General features: G+C 48.3%; 1 protein-coding gene and 1 long non-coding RNA gene across 2 annotated transcripts; both read right to left on the bottom strand.

Annotated features, from left to right (window-relative positions):
• Positions 1–574: 574 nt before the first annotated feature.
• UPRT (uracil phosphoribosyltransferase homolog) lies at positions 575–13581 on the bottom strand. The gene is made up of 7 exons (XM_053955904.1): positions 13253–13581; positions 7610–7652; positions 4849–4918; positions 3734–3796; positions 2490–2651; positions 1719–1817; positions 575–972 (listed from the first exon to the last, which is right to left on the bottom strand). Exons 1-7 carry the CDS (start codon positions 13540–13542, stop codon positions 866–868), a joined length of 834 nt encoding a protein of 277 aa, XP_053811879.1. The 5' UTR covers positions 13543–13581; the 3' UTR covers positions 575–865.
• Positions 13582–13910: 329 nt separating this feature from the next.
• On the bottom strand, positions 13911–15975 carry LOC128795268 (uncharacterized). The gene is made up of 3 exons (XR_008433460.1): positions 15887–15975; positions 15154–15273; positions 13911–14358 (listed from the first exon to the last, which is right to left on the bottom strand). It is a non-coding gene; the product is annotated as an uncharacterized LOC128795268 (long non-coding RNA).
• Between the last annotated feature and the right edge of the window lie 4178 nt (positions 15976–20153).

Raw genomic sequence — 20153 nt, forward strand, 5'->3', positions numbered from 1 at the left:
GTGTACTTGATGCCAGGGGATTTAAAGAAATAAGGGATTTGGCTGCAGATTGATGTTTAATGTGACCCAAACAATGAGTGCCCTGAGGCTTTGAAAAGGCTGCTGAGCTCTGAGGGCCAGGTTTGTCTTCTGGCTCTGGTGCTCTGTGAACAGGACTTGCAATCAAGTTCCAGCTTTTGGCTGCTGTGTTTCTGTCATTTAAAGGGTTGGTGAGACTGATCCAGCCACAAGTTTTGTCTCGTAGAACTCCCAAGTTCTGTATGTGTAGAATTTCCACAGGCACTGCTGGCACCCCCACTTCCCACCCAGTTTGTACCTGTGCTGCAACAGGAATCTTCTTGATTCAGGACCCTTGAGCAAGACAACCAGGGGTGTTTCACTATTTGAGAATAATGTTTGCAGAGCAAAATCCCAAGAGTTGTACTTTTGGTTCTTGGCCACCAGCCAAAGACCAAAAATCCATGTGGCTGCTCAGGAAGGCCTTGAGATCCAAGTGCACCCTGAGATGTAGAAGCACTGGGAGTGGCTGTGGCTGGAGTGATGCCAAGTGACCCTAGAAATGAAGGACACTCTCTTGGGGTTTAGTTGCATTTATTTCGCTCTTGCAGGCGGCCACAGACAGGCTGGAGAAGAATAAATAGGTTAAAAAGCAGAGTGTGGCAATTATAGAACCCCAACATGGAGATGCTTGACCATGTAACCAGAGTGCTTTGTCACTGTACCTGATCCCTGTTCAGGCCAGCACTAACCTAAGTTAGTTGGCCAAAAAGGTTTTTAAACGTGCCCTCGACCAGCTCAATAGTAATAAAATGTAAAAAAAACCTCTTGTAATGCCATAGAGTCATATCCAGTTGTTCCAAGACTGTCAGTCTGTCCCAAAATACTTCTGTCCAAAGTGCGTTGGTGCAACAGGATGCACTTCTGTAGTTAAAATGGTGATTTCTGGGAATTCCTGGATGATGGATTTGGCACCTTGGAAGAGACAGCAAAGGCAATAATGACTCCAGTGCTTCAGCCCACGTCAAACTGTGATCAGCAGCATTCCAAAAGTAAGTCAGGCTCTGTGCTTGTCTCCTCTTCCTGTCCCTGCCTTAGCTAACCATCTATGAGGAAAGCTGCCTGACTTCAGGGGTTTGCTTTTTTGGGGTTTTCTTCTTTGGAATTGCCTTTCCCATACACCCATACTCCCAATTAAAGTGGTTGCAGGTTGCTCTGCAGTTCAGCTGAGTTTTCTGATAGCGATTTCTGCCACAGCCAATTTCTAATACAACACACAAGATCCTCCCAGGGAAGCAAATGTTCCTCATTTAGATCCCCTTTTACCTTTAACCTGCAGCCAGGCCAGTTCTGTAGCTCCATTCAGCTCCCCCTCCTGGTGTTATTCTGGTGCTGGACCAACCCACATATTCCATGGTCCAGAACAGCAGCTGGCCTGGCATTGCTCTGTGAGCCATGGACCTGGCAGTACTGCAAACTCCTGCTTTTAGGAACACTCTCCCATTTGCAGTTCTGCCATTCAGTCCCCTCCTCACTGCCCACACCAAACATGGCGCTGTTTGCTCAGTGTTACAATTCAGCCAAAAAAAACCCCAAACCTGCTCTGACAAAGCGATGCTGCCATGGCAAAGGCACAGCTCTGCCCTGCCTGTCCCCTGTGTGACTGATGTCACTGTCCCCAGCAGACACAGCTGTGCTCACTCCTCTGCCCCCCCACTCACCGTGAGGTGTGGAGAAGAGGCTGAGCAGGATGATGACGCTGGGCTGGACCCCATGCTCCACGAGCACTTTGACAGCCTCGATGACCGTGTTCCCAGTACCTGAGAGGGCAAAGAGGGGTAGAGGGTTTAGGGGTTTTGCCCTGGTTGATGAACTTGTCCTAAGCTCTCTGAGAATACCTGTGGTAGTTGGTGTGACTGAATGGCGACTCTGTCCTTTCCCACTGGAAAGGCATCACCTCTGCATGTACTCCTTGTTCTCCTAATGGCAGGACAAGTAACATCATCCCAACAAACTCCTTATAATATTAATCTAGAAATGTCTCAGAATAAGAAAAATACTGTTTGAGTTTTTTTCCATGGCAAAATTCATTTAATTAAATTTATATCCAATCTTAATCTCAGCCTTTCTCCCAAAAGCAGCCATGCCCAAACGATTTGCTCTGCATTCATACTGGTGCAGCTGAGTAATGTGTGTCCTGGCACAACCTGATCAATTCCCTCCTCTGTCACCTGTGTCCTGGCACAACCTGATCAATTCCCTCCTCTGTCACCTGTGTCCTGGCACAACCTGATCAATTCCCTCCTCTGTCACCTGTGTCCTGGCACAGCCTGATCAATTCCCTCCTCTGTCACCTGTGTCCTGGCACAGCCTGATCAATTCCCTCCTGTCCCCTAAACCAAGCAGAGCCCCAGCATGTGGCTATTTTCAGTGCGTGCCGGTGCTCAGCGCCCAGAGGAGCCCGCCTGGCCGTGCTGGTGGCAGACACTCACTCAGGATCGGGTACATGAGCAGCACTTTCCTCCTGTAGATGTCTGGGGGGAACTTGGCGTAGTACACCTTGGCTCGCTGCGTCTCCTCGTCGCTCTGGATCAGGATTTTCCCGATGCGGATGGATCGGCAGCAGTCCCGCAGGCCCTGCTCCATCGCCTCCCCTGCACAGGACAGCACAGACACAGCAGCAGATGTGACACTGGGAAAGGGCTTGGGGTAAGGGGCTGCAGGGACAGGGACAGTCCCAAAGGGACAGTCCCAAAGAGCCCCCAAAGGGACAGTCCCAAAGGAACAGTCCCAAACAGCCCCCAAAGGGACAGTCCCAAACAGACAGCCCCCAAAGGGACAGTCCCAAAGGAAGAGTCCCAAACAGCCCCCAAAGGGATAGTCTCCAGATGGAGATTCCCAAATGGGAATCTCATGTCCCCCCAAACTGTCCCCCCAAATGGACAGTCCCCAAAGACAGAGTCCCAAAAGGACAGTCCAAAGGGACACTCCCAAATGGACAGCCCCCAAAGACACAGTCCCAAAGGAAGAGTCCCAAACAGCCCCCAAAGGGACAGTCCCAAACGAACCGTCCTTGATGGACAGTCCCAAAGGAAGAGTCCCATATGGAGATTCCCAAATGGGAATCTCATGTCCCCCTAAACTGTCCCCCCCAAAGGGACAGTCCCACCCCTGTCCTTGTGGACGGTTCTAAGCATTAAAACACCTGAGGCTCATCCCCTTTTTCCTCTGTTTACAGCAAACCGAGTCTCCTCGGTGTTGGCGAGCCCTGGGTTTGGTGCTCCCAGCTGTGCTGAGCTCTCACAGGACAGAGCTGGAAAGGTCAGAAGGGGCGGGTGGGGTTTGGGGACATCCCGGTGACAGAGGGTGGGGCAGAGTGTGGGGCTGCTGGGTTTGCCAGCACAGATCCAAAGGTTTGCCCAGCACTGGGCACTGACAGGGACTCTGCCCCCGCGGAGCGTGGCTGGGGTGGGGCCCTGGCTCTGGGCACAAGTGGGAAACAGGGCAGGGCACTTGGCCCCTCACAGGGAACAGCTGCCAGGGAAGGGGCCACAGGAGATCTGTTCCAGCCATTTGTCTCCTTAAAGGTTAATGGGAGGTATTCCTGGATAGTCTGTTATCAAGGATACCTAAGAAAGAATTTGGGTAAACCTGTTGTTGCACATCTTTGCAAGGAAGTTGCTTCCAGGTTTCCAAAGCATTTAATGTGTGTCCTTCAGCAGCCAGCACCACCTACCACTTCTCATGATGCTGACCCCGCAGTTTCCCTTTTCGAATCGGACTCCTTCATACTTGTGTCCTGTGAGGAAAGAAACCAGAGCTCAGTGGCAGTGGCTGCTCCCTTCTGCCCTCTCTGAACAGAGAGGAGCTGGTCCTGGATCTGTCACTGACTGAGGGGAACAGAAGTGACACCAATGCTCAAGAGGTGAAGCGGCTGTTTGACGTAAAAAGGAGCACAGGTAAGGGATGGTGCCTCCTGGGTAGGTGCCTGAACTGTGTCTGGTTCCACAGTTGAGGTTTTGCAGTTCATCATTTCTCTAAGTGTAAGTAAAGCTACACCAATGTTTTACTGCAGAGTAGGAGATTCACCCTGCAGGAATGCAAGTGGAGTTCTAAGGGGGAACAGGACTCAGCTGGAGCACGTCTCACAGGTGTGCTCTGGGTCACACCATGGAGCTGAGCAGTTCCCCCAACCTGCTGATGAACTCAGCAGCTGCCTCTGAGTACTGCACACCTGAGTACCTGTAACCTTAGAGATCTTTACAGCTGACACGAGGAACCACAACTCCTGCAATGGTTTTCTCTAGTGCCAACATAGCTCATCCTCACTCCCAGCTGGCCCCAGTTGCAGGGCCAGATTTAGGCTGGCAAGGCAAAGCTGCTTGTGCCAAGTACTTTTTCCTTAGTGGGCATGTGAAATGTCATCAGTTTTAGTCCAAGGCTGTGGTGTAGTCAGGTGAACTGATATTGCACATTCACAGGTACATTTTCATCGTGGTTTTGCAAGATCACTGTAATCCTTAGTGAAATGACAGTGTTGACTGCTTTGCTCAGTTGTGATGTTATGTACCTCGTAGCTTTTTAAACAGGGACAGACACTCTGCCCTGCTCAGAGCTCCCCAGGGAAGTGCTCGTGGCACCAAATCTGTCAGAGTTGAAAGACCATCTGGATGCTGCAGGGTTCAGGTTTAGGCAGTTCTCTGAGGAGCAGGGAACTGGATTCAATGATCCTCTGAGTCCCTTCCAGCTCAGGATATTCTGTAACTCTAATAATAATTGTAGTAATTCTATGTATTTTGATATCAGTTCCACTTCCAGTCCTACCCAGGCCAGGGGTGATTTCACACATACCTGTTGGAGTGGTAACAGTACATTCTGTGTAGGGCAGTTGATTCAGTCCCTCTTCAACCACGAGTCTGATCTGTGGAACCAAAGAGATGGGTCAGCTTAAAGGGATTGTTATCTCTGGAGATAAGGCACTACGTGGCAGTAGTAGTTACAAGGACTGGGTGAGCCCCAAGGGTCTAAAAGGGTCTCTTTAACAGCAATTAGGGACTGAATTTAGAGACCTTTTGGGGGTGAGGCCTTTGTTTTGGCCACAAATCAAACAAAGGCATTGCAGAACAAAATGGGGAGAAGAGAAGGGTTCATAAGCAATCATAAAACTGACTTTATTTACATCTGGTAGGCAGAGGCTTCACAGATAAATTATTCTCAACAGATGAGTAAGGCACCAATGTAACTCCATTTGCTTACAGGAAATCCTGGTGAGGGAAAGGTCAAGTTCCCCTTCAGCCAGGCTCTATTTTCACCTCCCTGTTTCAGGACTAAACTGCAGCTGGGCTGCCAGAACAGCCCCAGAAGCTGCAGCAATGTACACACACAAGTGCCCAAAGACAAGTCAGCAGGTCTAGGAATCTCTTTATCACCTTCATCTCCCAGCTCCTGCCAGCTCTGCTTTCCACGTGGTGCTCTGCCAATCCCTGCACTTCTGGATGGTCTAGGTGGAGGGGCAGCTCGTGAGCCCCCGAGGCCTCCCCTGGTGCTGCCCTGCAGAGTACCAAACACATCCACCTGCAGCCAGAATGCCTGTCCTGAAAGATGCTCTGGGTATTAAAGATGTGAGAATTCTCTCTGTTCGTGAGCCAAAGATTCACAGCCCAGAACTGCTCAAGGAAAGCTTACTGCCAAGCAAGAGCTTTAACTAAAAAAATCACTGATTACTCAAAATTCACTGTGGGATGAGAGGCAATGCTCCTGGGATGGAACAGGTATACTGCTCACCTCAGGCAGTTCTTATTCCAGAGGGCAGCCTGGAAGGTTTTTCCTGTCCCTTCTATTCTGCCCCACTTCCCGGCACACAAGCAGCCTCTGCTAGAAATGGTCCCTTACATTTATAATCTCTCTTTCAAGGTATTTTTAGTTATTTTAATACAACTTTTTTTCCCTAGAGCTGTGTTTGTGGCAGCCACACTCAGAGGTTGTGGTCAGTTTCTGGGACATTTGTACCCAATTTTATTTTATGTTTTTGAACTTAATTCACCAAAAAAAAAAAAAACCAAACCAACCTATTTGCCAGGTTTGGAAGAAAAGCCTTTTTAATCTTGCTGTAGTGCTGACATTGCTCCATATAATCTGCCAAAAGTTTAGAGTAATCCAGTAAAGGTCTTATGGTCAAATAATCTCTGTGATCTCCCTACACTTATCAGTGTTTTACACAGAGGCTGGAAGGATTCTTTGTAAACTTGTCAGTGTTGATAAAACATTTTTTTTTGCACTGTGCTTCCTGCCACCTCCACACTCAGGGATTCATTCCCTCCTCTTGCCATTAAACTCTGTTTGCTCTCTGGAAAAACATGGCAAGTCATAACTTTCTGCACCTTGCCAAGTTTAGTAGAGACCAAATCCCACATGAAATTATAACTGTTGTCACACCTAGGAAAAATATTCAGAAAATGAGAGTCCTACATATTCTTTTGTAGGAAAATTCCTCCCACAAGATGGAAAACAGAGCAGGCTCTGTGGCAAAGAGCTGCAGGACCAGCACACAGGGGCTCTCTGGCTGTGCTGGCCAGCCCATAGAGGACACTGGTGCAAGGACCTGAACTCACTGCCTGGATCTGCAGTTTCCAGCAATGAGAGTGGGGGAAAATAAATCAGTGTTTTCCTCAGAACAGGGCAGGACACACAAGAAAGGTGAGAAGGTACATGGAAAAGGTCCTTCACACTGATTACTGACAGTAAGGTACTGGAATGCAGGAAACATCCTCAAGAAGGGGAAAGTAGGGGGGAAAGTGGAAAGCCATGAAGATAAACAGCACTGCAGTCACAATCTTAGGTTGTGGTCATAGCTAAGCCTGAGCAAGCCTGGATTAAGACTGGGCTCATCACAGGAAAGCTGCCTGCTGTGGCTCTAACTGTGAATGGTCTCTGGACTATGCTGGAAGGGGAAGAACATTTTCCTCTGTTAATGAGAATGGATTTGCAAAGAGCAAACACCCTTGTGGACAAAAGCAAGTGTGTGTGTATTAGCAAGTGCTGGGGTTTTCTTTAAGTTTGTAATTTATTTTCTTTAAGTTTGTAATTTAAATGCTACACTCACAGCAGTCTTTGTTCTGACTTACTAACATGTGAAAACTTCAAACTGCTTTGTCCCTGCCAGTAACCACCATATGGCCAAAGACAAATTCTTCACGTGGATGCACCCAGAGCTAATAATCTAATACACAGCAAGCCAGGAGGCACTTCTGCATGCAAGCAACTGGTAACATCTAGGCTGTAAGAAATTGTACTGCTTTGTTCACAAGATCAAAAGTACTGCTTCAAAGTAAAACTCAATTATCTGCAACCTCTGTGCATCTGTTTTTGAACAGAATTCTCTTATTACTACAGGTCTCTGTCTTCAAGTAGCTGTGTCTGGTAACACCATGGTTTCTGGAACCTGTTGAGATGAAACACTGAACAGAAGTCTCTATACAGAAAGTTGCAGTCACACAGAAATTTCTTTTTGGTAGAAAAGTTGCTGTCACACTACCATTCTTTTGTTCTGAAAGACCCATTTTATGAAGGAGTTGCAAAGTACAATATCAAGAAGAAGAAATTCTTCACCTACCAGACGATCAGCAGAAAATACGAAGTCTCCTCTACTGGATTTCCTGAAAAAGGTAATAAGTTACATTTTAAGTTGGGGAATAACTGTAAGAACATTGCTTAAATACTGTATTAAATACTATATTCCAAGGCAGTTCAGAGAAAAGTCTCCTATCATATACTGCATTTATCCCAGGGGTTCTGCATCATGGGTTTCCTGGTTGGTGGCAGAGATGCAGTGACCCAGCACTGGGGTTTGGCTCTTGCTGCTGGCAGTGCTGCTCTGTACCTGTAGCAATTAAACACAAGAGGATGATGTCCTGTAGGTTTCCCATGGTACTGCTGCTCCAGCTCAGTTCCAAAACACCCCCTGAGCTCAGATATTCCTGCACTCCCTGCAGCTCTGAGCAAGTGAGCTTTGCTTGCCTGTCCTCCAGTCAGACAGAAATTGTGGGACAATGATCATAGAGATCCTTAACCCAGGGCTGACAACACAGCTGATAAGCAGGAGATACATCATATCTTATCTGGAACTCACTGAGTGTGATTAGATCAGTGAATGTGAGGTTAAACTGAGCAGGGATTAATGAGCATTCCCATGAAAACACCTCTCTGCCTCTTATTAGTTTGGGTACAACCTTTTGCTCTGTGGCTTTTGGCCCCTTCAGAAGGCAAAATGAAAGGTTAAAAGCCTGCATTTTAAAAGCAGCATTAACTCCTTGCTTCCCATGCCAAGAGCAACTCTCACTACACCAGAATAGGACACATTTCTGATCAAAGAGCCAACATTCACAGGACAGTAGCTCTGAAAACCATCAGACACAGCACCAACATGGTAAGAGGTACTTTTAAATGAAATGTGCTATTAATCCCTCTCATGTTTTCAAACCCTAATACTCTGCATGTATCCTTAAATACCATTTTGTATTTAATCCCCAAGATTCCAAGACACCTCATGCTTACATGAATGAAAGTCAAAAGGTTTGCCTGCTCATTGCCTAGGAACCAGTCATTTATTCCCCACTTTAAAAAAGAGGTTTTAAAAGAGCATTAACTTAACCTTTTTTTTTTTTTTTTTTCTTTCTGGTACTGACAGGATATTCCTAACTTTCTGCTATTTTGATATTAACTAGACAGGCAATGCTCAAAAAGACCCTAAAACTTAAAAAAAAAAAAAAAAAAAAAACAAAACCAAAACAACCCAACCCCAAAGCTGTACAATTATATGACCTGATTTTATTAAGGTTTTGGGAAAGTTTCATACTTCTATCTGTGGTGTAGAGAAGTATTTTTAAAAGACGGAAGTAGCTAAGTGGCATATCTAGGTTCTTCTGGACTGGCATTTCAGAAAATTAAGCCGAATTTCACAAATAGGTGTAAGACCGACCCAACAATGTCCAGACCACAGTTTTGACTGCAAAGTGGTAACGTGCTCCAAGTGAATACTCTGAGTTATTAATGCAGATTATGAGGCTTTGAACCAACTCCTCTGTCCTTGCAGAGACATAGATGTTCCTCTGCACAGTTCACTGAGCACCTTTCATTGGTCATACCTGGTTTTTGAGAAGGGGTGGGAGACAGAAAATGACAGTGCATACAAATAACAGCAATACAGAAAATGTCAGACCTCATGTACAGGGGCAGCTGGAAAGCTGAGACCACATCTCAAATCCCACATCCTGTCAGAACTGCCAGGGGGCAGAAAAAAAAAAAAGGGGCTTATGTGAAAACACTGTAACTGTTCTTCCTAAATACCAGATAGAAATACATAAAGCAACAACTCATGTCAGACTAGAAACTGTTTCAGCTGCTCCATCAAGTAACAAGACAACATCTAAAAATGTGAGGCATTAAAACCTAACTTGTAGCAGGAACATTGTGTTACACAATATAAATGAGTTTCACTTTGTTTCTGAAGGCAAGGGAGTGTGGCTGATGTTACAGTGTCTGTCTTGGGAGGTGAGAAGAAATGGCTTTTTTGGGACTGAATTGTAAAACAAAGTAGCTGCAGGGTTTCTTCCTGCTTTAGCACTTGGTACTAGTGGCAAACATTGTCATGTCTGCAGGTATTGGAGCTTCACTAATTCCTGTATCTCTCATTACCTCACAGATCTCGTTGAGAGACACTCAGGGTGAAGGCCAGGCTGGAAAAAAGCCACTTCCCTACAGAGGATTTGTAAAAGGTTTTTATGAAAACTGAAGGCACCGGATGAGCTGTTGGCACTCAGGGAGATGATGTAGCTGGGAACAGGTCCATGTTCCACCTGCAGCACTTGAGTACTTAATGGACTGCAGTCCTTAATCTTTTCAATGCTGGTGCTGGGATGCAGAGGGATCCCACCCTCCCTGCTTGCAGCAGTTGTCCTTACCCAGCACAGGTGAGTTACACACTCCTGAATCCCCCTGCTCTGTGCAGCAGCCAGAGCACATCCAACCACTCTGCCATCTGCATTTCTATGTTATGACTCTGTTCCTTAGGGAATAAGAAGCTTTAGCAGAATACCACAGAGTGATCTCAACCAACAGACACAAGAACCTTAAAGTACCTGGATTTAAATTGTATCTTCTGTTAAATCATGAGTTAAAATGACACTGCCAACCTGAGCTAATGAATTTTCTTCTATATAAACACATCACTGCACTATTCATTTCAGCTTCCAGATCCCTGGTTCACATCTGAGGCTAGAAATTACCTTGAGATCATTCCCTCCTTGTAAAGAGACTGTAACTGTTCTAGAATGTTCAGTACTTCAGTGGATCAGCTCACATCCCATTAGAGCACTTGATGTTCATATCCCACTCAGTATAAAAGGCACCTGCCTCCATTAAGCATTTGCTGAGCAGAAAAGTGACAAGCCTGAGGGAAAATGAGGAATCCCAGGCACGGTGAAGTGATCTATCAATCTCCCCGACTCTGGCACACAGACCAAGTTCTTCTTAATTTTAAGGAAGCAAAAGTGCCATTTCAGGAGGCATCCCTGACCCAGCCAGCCACTCCTGAATCCCATGGGACACCATGACCAGCCACACAAAGGTGACTTTTTCTTTACAGTAATACCAATTGAAAAGGCCATGATTTCTTTCTCTAAATCCTCTCAGGAACAAGGAAAGAGCTTTCCACTTCTCTGAGCAGCTCATGCTATGGACAAAATAGAGTCCTCAAAGTCTTCTGCATCTGGCCTGACTAGACCTTAGTTCCATCCCAGCTCACTGGGATTATCTGAGTATTTACCCCTTCCTCACTTACAGTAATAGTCCCAAATTGACTGGTTTTTTTCCCTACTTTTGTTCCATTTCTTACTCCCCAGAAGCTTGCCTTTTAATGTCTGCCATTTTCAGGTATTGCTGTATTTGGAACATCCATCTTCTGCAGCGTTAAGGAATCTAAATATTCTCCTTGAGTTAAGGTGTTACCTGTTGTTTTTAATCCAGAAAGTCTAAGTGACAGGGCTCTAATGGATGACAGCTTCTCCCTCTTCCCAAGCACTGTATGTCAACATACCTCTCTATCAGCTCAAATTGGATTTTTTGATCAGTAGCTGCTCTGAGCCACGTTGCTGCCAGTTCATCAAACACAGTTCTGAGGAGGAGGAGTTTCTTTTAGCACCTGGTTTGAATGCTACAATAGCTACAGAGTTGTCTTAGGGCAGATTGCAGCTGCCCAGGGTAAGGTTAATGAACAGTGTCTAAAAAATCTTCTTCTCCCTTCAGCATCTTTTTGAATGACAGGTATGAAAATAGGCCAGTCTGAGGTCTCTTAATGAGATGCAGCTGAATTCCTGGGACAGAACACAAAATTAATATTTCCCTATTGTCCTTACCTACAAACCCAACCTTTCTGAGCAGGCTGCTACCCGATTTTCCTCACTGGTTGGGAAGGGAGCTTGGAAGTGACAGTTCCATCCCCATTTCTAGGGCAACATCACACTGAGAATAAAGTACAGCCTGCAATTGCTGCAGCTGCTCTGGTAATTCACTGTTTACAAGTCCTATTCTAGACTTCCTCTTACCAAAGGAAGAGAAAGTCTTCTGCAATAAAGCAGATGTAACTCTAAAAAATGTCCTTCAAGTTAAAATCACAGCTGCTGCTGCTTTCTGGATAAGCTCACTGTAACAAGAAACCTCTTAAATGTATTTAAAACAGGTCAAAACTTGTGTAAAACAAAATAATAATAAAACCACTGAGTAAAGTAATTGCATTGCTAGTATTTATCTAGACATCAAAACTATACGGTTTTTCCTAACCTCAAAACCTTTCACAGGCCATCACCAAGCCTAGTTTGGATTCCCTCCCTGCTTAGCCCACTCCCAGCTTCCTTTTCTGCTCCACAGAGAAGCTGCCAGGTGGGTGTGCTCACCTGCAGAGATCATCTGTGTGGTCTTGCCACAAGTGCCCTCCTTACATCAAGACTGCACTGCCTCCGGTGCTCCTGCTGCCAGGTTTTGTTTTTTCCACAATGCTTTGAAAATTAAGGAAAATCCTCCACAAATTAGTTTAAGGTATGGAGGCTCAGCTAAGTTAATAAAATTAATGGAAGTATTGTCTTTGAGAAAGGGTGATCAGTTTTGCATTAAAAACATTAATAACTGTTAGCTACAAAGTTAAGCCTCATGAGCCAGAAAATTGCAAAACATGGACTATGCAGATGGACAGATGTGGAACACAGCAAGGAACAGTGTCTCTGCAATGACTTACTGCAGATGTCAGAAAGCCACTGTGTCACAGGAAGAGAGGGTTTATATTCAGAACTGATCACTTAATTAATAGGCTTGATTTCACACCTCTTTGCTGGTGGTTCTTGCAAACCAGTAGTTTTTAATAAATAGATGGGTGCTACTGAAGTTTGTCTTATGTGGTATGCTATATTTAGTACCTTCCACTATCACCTCTTCCCAGTGCTGAACAAGCACAGCTACAAACGTTATCCGTGGGAGGGACGTGTTCAACACCTGAGCTGCGTTATGGAACATGGTGCTCACAGGTGTCTCCAGTTAGAGCCTGGGAACGGCTCCCCGCCCTATCCTGCCTGCAGGATGCGATCTCCAGAGAGCTGTAATCAGCCCCAGCTGCTGCCGGGCCCGCCCGCGGGACCCTAAGGTACAGCCTCCTTTCTCAAGGGCCTTACACACTATTGTACTGCACGCTCCTTGTGCTGATGATGTGGCACGCAAGCTCCAAGCCGCCATCAGGTACCGTGCAAGTGTGTGAGGGGTTTAAAGAGCCGCCGAGCCGCTCAGTCCCCGGCAGCCCCGCGGCGGGGGTGCGCAGGGAGCCCCCGGGAGCGCTGCCCGCCCTGGGCGCGGGGCGGGCGCTGCCCTGCCCTGCCCTCGGGCCCGCGTCACCAGACATGGCCGCGCCGCCGGCCCAGGCGTTCGACCCGGCACACGCGGCACGGCAGCGCGTCCCGCCGGCCTTGGGCTCGGCCCCCGGGCCCGGCGGGGACAGCCCGGCCGCACCAGGACCCCGCAGGCAGCGCCCGCCACGCGGCCCTCCGGCGGCAGCGCCGAGCCGGCACCAGGGGCCGGCTGAGAGCGGCTCGGCGGGGCTGCGGCTCCCTGAAGGGGGAGGGAGGGATGGAGCGAGCGACAAGCGACGATCCCGCTCCGTCTCCCCGGCCCGCCGCGGCTCCTCCCCAGCCCAGCCGACCCGGCCCGGCGCGCTCACTTGTCCCTGATGATGGTCTGCAGCTCCCGCAGCTGGTCGTTCATGGGCAGCAGCTTCAGCTGCGGCCCGATGGCCGGCGCGCCGCCCTCCCCCGCGGGGATCGGCGCCGCCGCCACCACCCCGTTGCTGCTGCTGCTGCTGCTGTCCGGGCTGGGGCAGCCGCTGTCCTCGCTGGGCTCGGCGAAGCGGATCAGCCGGGAGCCGCCGCTCGCCGTGGCCGTGGCAGCCGCCGGCGGCTCATCCTGCGGCCGCGGGCCGAGGCGCTGGTTCTGGCACGGCATCGCCTCCATGCGCCGGGGCCGCGCCCCCGTGCGCGCCGCCGGGGCGGGGGAAGCGCGCCCGCCGCCCGCGCTCCATTGGCGGCCGGCGCCGCCGCTCAGGCCCGCGGCGGGAGCGCAGCGCTGGGGCGGGACCGGCCCGGGGCGGGCACGTCCTGCCCCGGCCCTGCCCCGGCCCTGCCCCGGCCCTGCCCCGGCCCTGCCCCGGCCCTGCCCCGGCCCTGCCCCGGCCCTGCCCCGGCCCTGCCCCGGCCCTGCCCCGGCCCTGCGCGCTCTGGGACAGCCCCCAGAAACTGCATAAAAGCCTTCTTTGGGTCACTGTTTTTAAATTGAGAAAGGAAGCCTATGGGGGTTAGAAAATGAACAAAGGGGTTTGACCCATTTTTTCTATTCAGTAAATATGTACAAATCATTGCCAGGATCTTACACATCAATGCCAAACTTTCCAAGGGACACCCACTCAAACACAAGGACAGGGAAGGGATAGAACCTCTCTGCCAGAAAATAATCTACAGTCTGAAATTCCTGAAGGCTACTTGCTCTGTGCATTTTAGACATCTAACAGGAGGTGGACTCCCAAAGGGCCCAGGAAACACCTCCCAGGAAAATGCAACCCCTCCACTGCCTGAGAGCAACAAGGCACCGAGAGTCACTAAAGCCCACGAGACTGAGAGGAGATGAAAAAGTAACCGGATTTCATGACTTACTGTCCAATACTTAATGAAATACTTGAAGACTGTTGCAGCAATATACAAGCAATACAACAAAGAATAGGCTAAGAACAGTAGAAAGAATTTGTAGTTAGAAAATCCAATGCAGTTATTCACCCTGGAGGACAAAAGCAAAGTTGAAATCAGGATTGGTGCAGCACACAGTGGTTGTAACACAAAGAGCACGAGCAGTTTTGGGGGCTTTGGAAGCCCTGGATCACACAGCCGAATTTGCCAATGAGCAGCTCCCCTTAGTGGCCGAAAGGGAACAGAACTGATGGCTCTGCTTTTCACTCCAACCCTTCCTGTGGGCCCAGGAGAAGCACAGATCCGATTTTTGGAATTGTTTTAAGGCTGGGACCACAGGTAAATGGGTCACAGAGGCGGCAGCAGCTCGTTCCTCCTCTCTGCGTCTTGCCTGCCAAGGAAATCAGAGCTGGGAGTTCTGTGCTACTTTATTCCTTTGCAAACCTCAGGAGCCACCTCACCCCTGCCTGTTTGTTCACATACAGCCCAATTAACCCCACACTTGGTGAGAATTCTCCCTGCACAGGACAACTCTAGAAAGGAACAGGGGGATGTACAAAAAACCCTAGTGGGTGTTTGTGTCAGAACTCAGGCTTGGAAAATCCTCTACAGTTTTGATCACCAGGAAGGTTCAGGTAGGGAAATGTTTGGTGTAGTTTCTGAATTCTTAAAAAAAAAAAGGAGGAATTTAAGAAATGTAGTGGCATCAATTCTGAAAGGTGTTAAGCTCAATTATTCCATGCAGCTTTCTGCACAGACTATCTAAAATGTAAAATGAGAGAGGCATATAGATGTGTAGCAGTAATATATATTTAAAAGTCTTTCTTTTCCGAAAAGTGCCTTTAAAAAAGAGAAACTGAATGAGAAAAGAAAGACAGGGACTCACCCTCTCTCCTCCTCTTTCCTTCCCAGGTCTTTGTGTGTGATTTAAAAGCAGCAGTGTGCTGTGGGAAATAACACTGAGCCTGCAAACAGTGAGTCCTTCTTACTGAGTCCGAAGCCATTCCTGAAGAAGAAAGCTGGAATCATGGACTGCCCACACTGAATTTCTCCTTTCCTCTCTGGCACACCTGTCAAGCCTTACAGCTTTGGCAGAAAACCATCCCAACCCACCCAAACCAGCAGCCCGGCTGCAGACAGACTCCCCCTGCATTCCTGGCTGTTTGCATCTCCCTGAGCGCTGTCTCAGAGCAGCTGCAGGAGCAGAGCTGATGTTCAGTCCTCGCCGTCTCTTTGCCCCCGTGTTCCAGACATACCCCATAGATGCTCAAGGCCATCGCTGACCTTGCGGGAAAGACAAATTTCCAACGTGCCCGACAGAGCTGCAGAAGGACTGAAGGTGAGGAGGGTCCCAGAGGAGTTTCCAGGATTCTCCATTCCTTGACAGGCTCCAAAGACACCCAACCCTGCCTCGCAAGGCTAAAAACCTCCTTATTCAAGTCAGGCAGTTCCAGCAGGGTCACGGCCTCTGAGGCTCTCCTGGCCCCATTAAACTGTGCTGCTAACGGGCTCTGAGCCCCCCAAATCTGTCCCTGTCTATTCCTTCCTTTCTCCCACCTTCCTCCCGCCATTTCAACTTGACATTGTAAATCTTCCTTTAAATTGTGCATTTCTCTTACCGGTTTCCATGGCCAAACACCTCCTTAGTGGTGCCTTCTGAACAGGAGGAAAGGAAAGCTCCCGTTTGTGCCTGGGCCAAGGCGAGCGCTCTGTGGACAGAAGGCTCTGTGTGCCCTCGTTCCCTTGGCAGGAATAACAACCTTGGCCACTTCAGGGGAGGTGACTGGATTAGCAGAGAAAGGGAAGGAAAAAAAGGGAAGAAGAAAAACAACCAGTAACAGCCAAAAAGCCTCAAGTGTGGCCTGGTGTATTTGCAGTGAGCAGAGCACAGGTTGGAACAAAACCTGGAGAAGGCAAAGGGATCAGGACATCACAGAGTCACAAAGTGCTGTGGATTCACTGCAGGTTTGATCTTCTCACAGGCAGTAAATCCATGACCTGGGCAAGGCTGGATGCTTCTGCTTTGTGCTGGGCTGATGTGCCACATTCAGTTGTTTCTTGAGCACTTCAAGGAATGGTTACTCCACCGCTGTCCTGGGAGATCCCTTCCAATGCCTCACCACATTTTCAATGAAAACAACTGGACATACCATTTTTGTAACATAATCAAACACATTTTAAAACACAGCTCTTTTATGCTACTTATTTAATTGGCTGTGAGATATAATTCAGACTGCATTTCCAAAGTGTGTGCAGCTGCTCAGTTCTTAAATGCAGGGTCTAAGGATTAATAGTTCATATTTTTCTAGAAATATGTGCAACAGTCGCTATCTCCAAAAGAGCACTGTGCCTTTCAGCATGCATTCTACTTGCCAAAATTATTTTGCATCTCTGAAAAAGGGCTTCAATCTGCCCCCAATCTTGTCCTGTTTCTCTATTTTTATTTTCTTTGCCTTACTTTGTTCTCATTAATTTTCCCTCTTGCTTCATATACTTCCTTGAAACATTCCCCTCCTTGTGTTCGTACCCTTCCAATACCACTGACTGTAAGTGATGTTTGAATATTGACACTTTTCTTTTTCCTCTAGCCTGACTCCTGAATTGATTTGGATTCCCACAGCCCTGGGGGACTTTGTTTTAGGCTGATGCCTGCCACAGCTGGAACTGTCAATGTTATCCTACGGAGCAGGGGTTTCAGTCTCCCTTTGGCATATTGATTATCTGGAATTCAGTGTTGATTCTTTCCGTTTTATAGGAATGTTATTAATTATAAATCTTAATTCTAGAAGATATAAGTACTTATTGCTAGAATTGAAATTTATTACGGTGCTCAAATCATATTAAGCACCTTTAATGAGAAAAAAGCTAAGAACTTCAAGAAACTCTAAATAAAATGTTATTTCACCTTCACAAGACGGGTGTTGTATTTGTGCTGCTGAGCTGCTTCTGTAAACTTTTCCAGCCAAAAAACAAACATGTTCTCATTTAGTACACTGACCTTGTTCTCAATCCTGGTTTGTTGTTTACACAGCTCCTGGAAAAAGGCCAGATTAGATATCTTTTAGGATTCTATTCACAAATCTCCTTTGTGGTGAGTTATTTCCATTACTAGAGCTTCTATTTCTTCAACTGAGCTGCTCCTGTCATCTTTCCAGAATGCCAGCTCTGGAGCAGGCATTGATTTGTCTGTCTCCAAGGAGATCCTCTGCTTCCACAGCTAAATCTGCGGAGAAATAGATATTTATTTTGTGGTGAGCTACTTTAAACAGTGTAAGTTCATAAAACTCCTCTGTTGGCTTTCTGTGTCTGTATCATGAGCTCTGTTCTCCTGGTTCACTCTAGGATAGAGGTTGTAACTACTACAGCAATGTCAACTCTTTTCACCCTGGGTGTCTCTCAGGGTTTGAGCAGTGCCTTGTGCAGGTATCAGTAATCTGAGATCACATAAATAAAGTGGTATCAGAAGGAGAAAGAGAAGATCAGAACTGGAAACAAGACTGAAATATTAGCAGGAGGAAGTAAAGCCAGTAGCGTGGGAGAGTTATTAAAGAAGGAAGAGCAGCTAAAGTAAAATTTACAGGGAGAATACTCATGTCAAATATATTACAGGTGGAAAAAATAAAATGGTACATTATATAACAATGACAAGGCTGAGATGATGCAGGGGTTGTATGGTTTGACAATAAAATCCCTTTGCTGAGGGATTTGTAAGTCTCCGTGAGAGGCATTGGAGCTGTGAGATCCTGTGACAGCACAGCGCAGGGTGCTGTTATCCCTGTGCAGGATGTTCCATGCAGCACATGTCCAAAGAGCTTGACATGGTCAGAACACTGGACACATTTCACAGGGCTGAGAGCCCTGTGCTGCATGTTGGATCGCCCATAAAGCACATGTGCACACAAACACTGTGCATGAAACCACTGCAGCAGTGCATGTGGGAAAATTGCAGAAACGTTTGAAATCAACTCAAAAGATGCTGCAATGTTGGCTGGCCTGTCTGTCCAGGCTATCCCAGACAGAGCTGTGATTATCCCATTTTGCATGCTCATACTTCTATGTAGAGCAGAGCATAGGGAAGGAAGCAGATGTGCAGAAGCCAGAAGCCCAGAATTCCTGTTTATCCCTCTGAACGATGCCACAGGGCGGCACTGTTCAGACCCAGCTCTGCTAAATGCAATTATGATGAAGAATTAGATTAGTGCCAGAGAAATGTCGCCTCTGTCGTTTGAAGTGGATCCTGGTCAGGAGCAAAGTTGCGTATCAAAGTACAGACTAGAGAAATCCTGCCTCATTAAAAATCGACTTTAAGCCAACTGTCCTCTTCCTTTCTGTCTGTCTGTCTGTCTTTCTCCCCTGCAAATGAGCTTATGACTCTCCCCCAAGGCAAGAGCATCAGCAGTCAAGCTCTGGTAGCTTTGAAGAAATCTTTGTGTGATTAGAAATGCCACACAGAGTTACAGCCTTCTGACAGCTCCGCATGCCGATCACATGGGAGTATATAGGCCATTGGAAATGTAATCCATGGCATAGCTCTATCTTCCTAAGTGGGTGTTTAATTAGGAACTGTACTATTGCTGCATTATTCTGGCTCAAAGGAACTACGGCTGAGCTGTGTGGGCTGGAGGAGGCCTCTGAGGTAGCTCAGAACTTAACCCTGGGAAGGGTGTGGAATACAGGATTAAGTCTGTATGGAGATATATCATCCCACATGCCATCCACAGTCTGTGCTTCCTCTCCAGTCTGTGCTTCCTCATGGTGCTGCAGGCCAGGGCTTTTCTGCGCCCCAGGCAAGGAAACTGCCTGGGCAGCTGCTCTGTGGGGGACCCAAAATCCAGAGAGACTGTGTGCCACTCGAGCACCTCTTTCTGTCTGCAGCAATATCAGTGTCCAACTGTACCAGGACAAAGCATGGGAGTGCTACCAGCAGCTTAGGAGCACCCTGCATGAAGTACTGACAGAGCTGCTGACCAACATGAGTGATGCCTGCAGCTGTGTGGTTTGTCCTGAGGACACCCATATTCCAACAGTGCAGTGCCTCAAAGAGAAGGCTTTTATTTGTACAGTCAGAACAGAAAGGCTTCTCTGAGAGGGGCATGGCTCAGAAGGGCCTGGTTCATTCCAGTTTAGAAGGGCCTGGTTAATTCCCAGCTCAGCAGGGTCCCCCTCAGGGCACCATTGCAAGACTGAGAGCAGCCCCTTTCTGGATGCTCTTGTGGGACTGAGGGCAGCCTCTCTCACTGCGGGCTTTGGTAGGGCTGTGGGCTGCTCCTCTGGAAGTTGCCATGGTGGCACTCAGGACACTTGAGACACCATAGCGGGGCCGAGGGCTGCTCATCTCCGGGCTCCATGACAGGGCAGAGGGCAGCCCCTCTGAGGGTGCAATGGCAGGACTCAGGGCTGCTCCTCTCTGAGTCGCATGGTGGGGCTGAGGGCTGCCCCTCACTGGGTTCCAAGGTGGGGCTGAGGGCTGCACCTCTCTGGGTGCCATGGTGGGACTGAGGGCTGCACCTCTCTGGGTGCTATGGTGGTACTCTGGGCTGTCCTCTCAGGGCACCATGGTTCAGGACACCTCCTTTCGTGGCACCATGGGGAATGAGGGCAGCTCCTCTCAGGGTGCCATGGTAAGGCTGAAGGCTGCCCTTCTCAGGGTGCCATGGTGGATCTGAGGGCAGGCCCTGTCAGAGTGCTATGGGGGTGCTCAAAGCTGCCCATCTTGGGCCACCATAGGGCAGCCCCTCACACAGAATGCCAGACAGAGGCCCAGGGCAGCCCCTCTCTGTCCGCCACGATGGGTCTGAGGGAGTCCTTCTCGCGGTCCCGCCAGGGTGGCTCTCAGGACAGCCGAACGCGGCTGCCGCCACGGCACCACGGGCCAGCTTCCCCTCA

This window comes from Vidua chalybeata, chromosome 14 (assembly GCF_026979565.1).
Source record: "Vidua chalybeata isolate OUT-0048 chromosome 14, bVidCha1 merged haplotype, whole genome shotgun sequence".
Classification (NCBI taxonomy): domain Eukaryota; kingdom Metazoa; phylum Chordata; class Aves; order Passeriformes; family Viduidae; genus Vidua; species Vidua chalybeata.

Bases quoted from the DNA above. Each gene is read 5' to 3' on its own strand.
- UPRT (XM_053955904.1), bottom strand. From the start codon at position 13,542: ATGGAGGCGATGCCGTGCCAGAACCAGCGCCTCGGCCCGCGGCCGCAG. The intron at 4,919-7,609 runs GTAGGTGAAGAA...TTGGTTCCACAG, and splicing joins TATTTTCTGCTGATCGTCTG to ATCAGACTCGTGGTTGAAGA. The intron at 1,818-2,489 runs GTGAGTGTCTGC...TTGCCCTCTCAG, and splicing joins GCTCATGTACCCGATCCTGA to GTACTGGGAACACGGTCATC.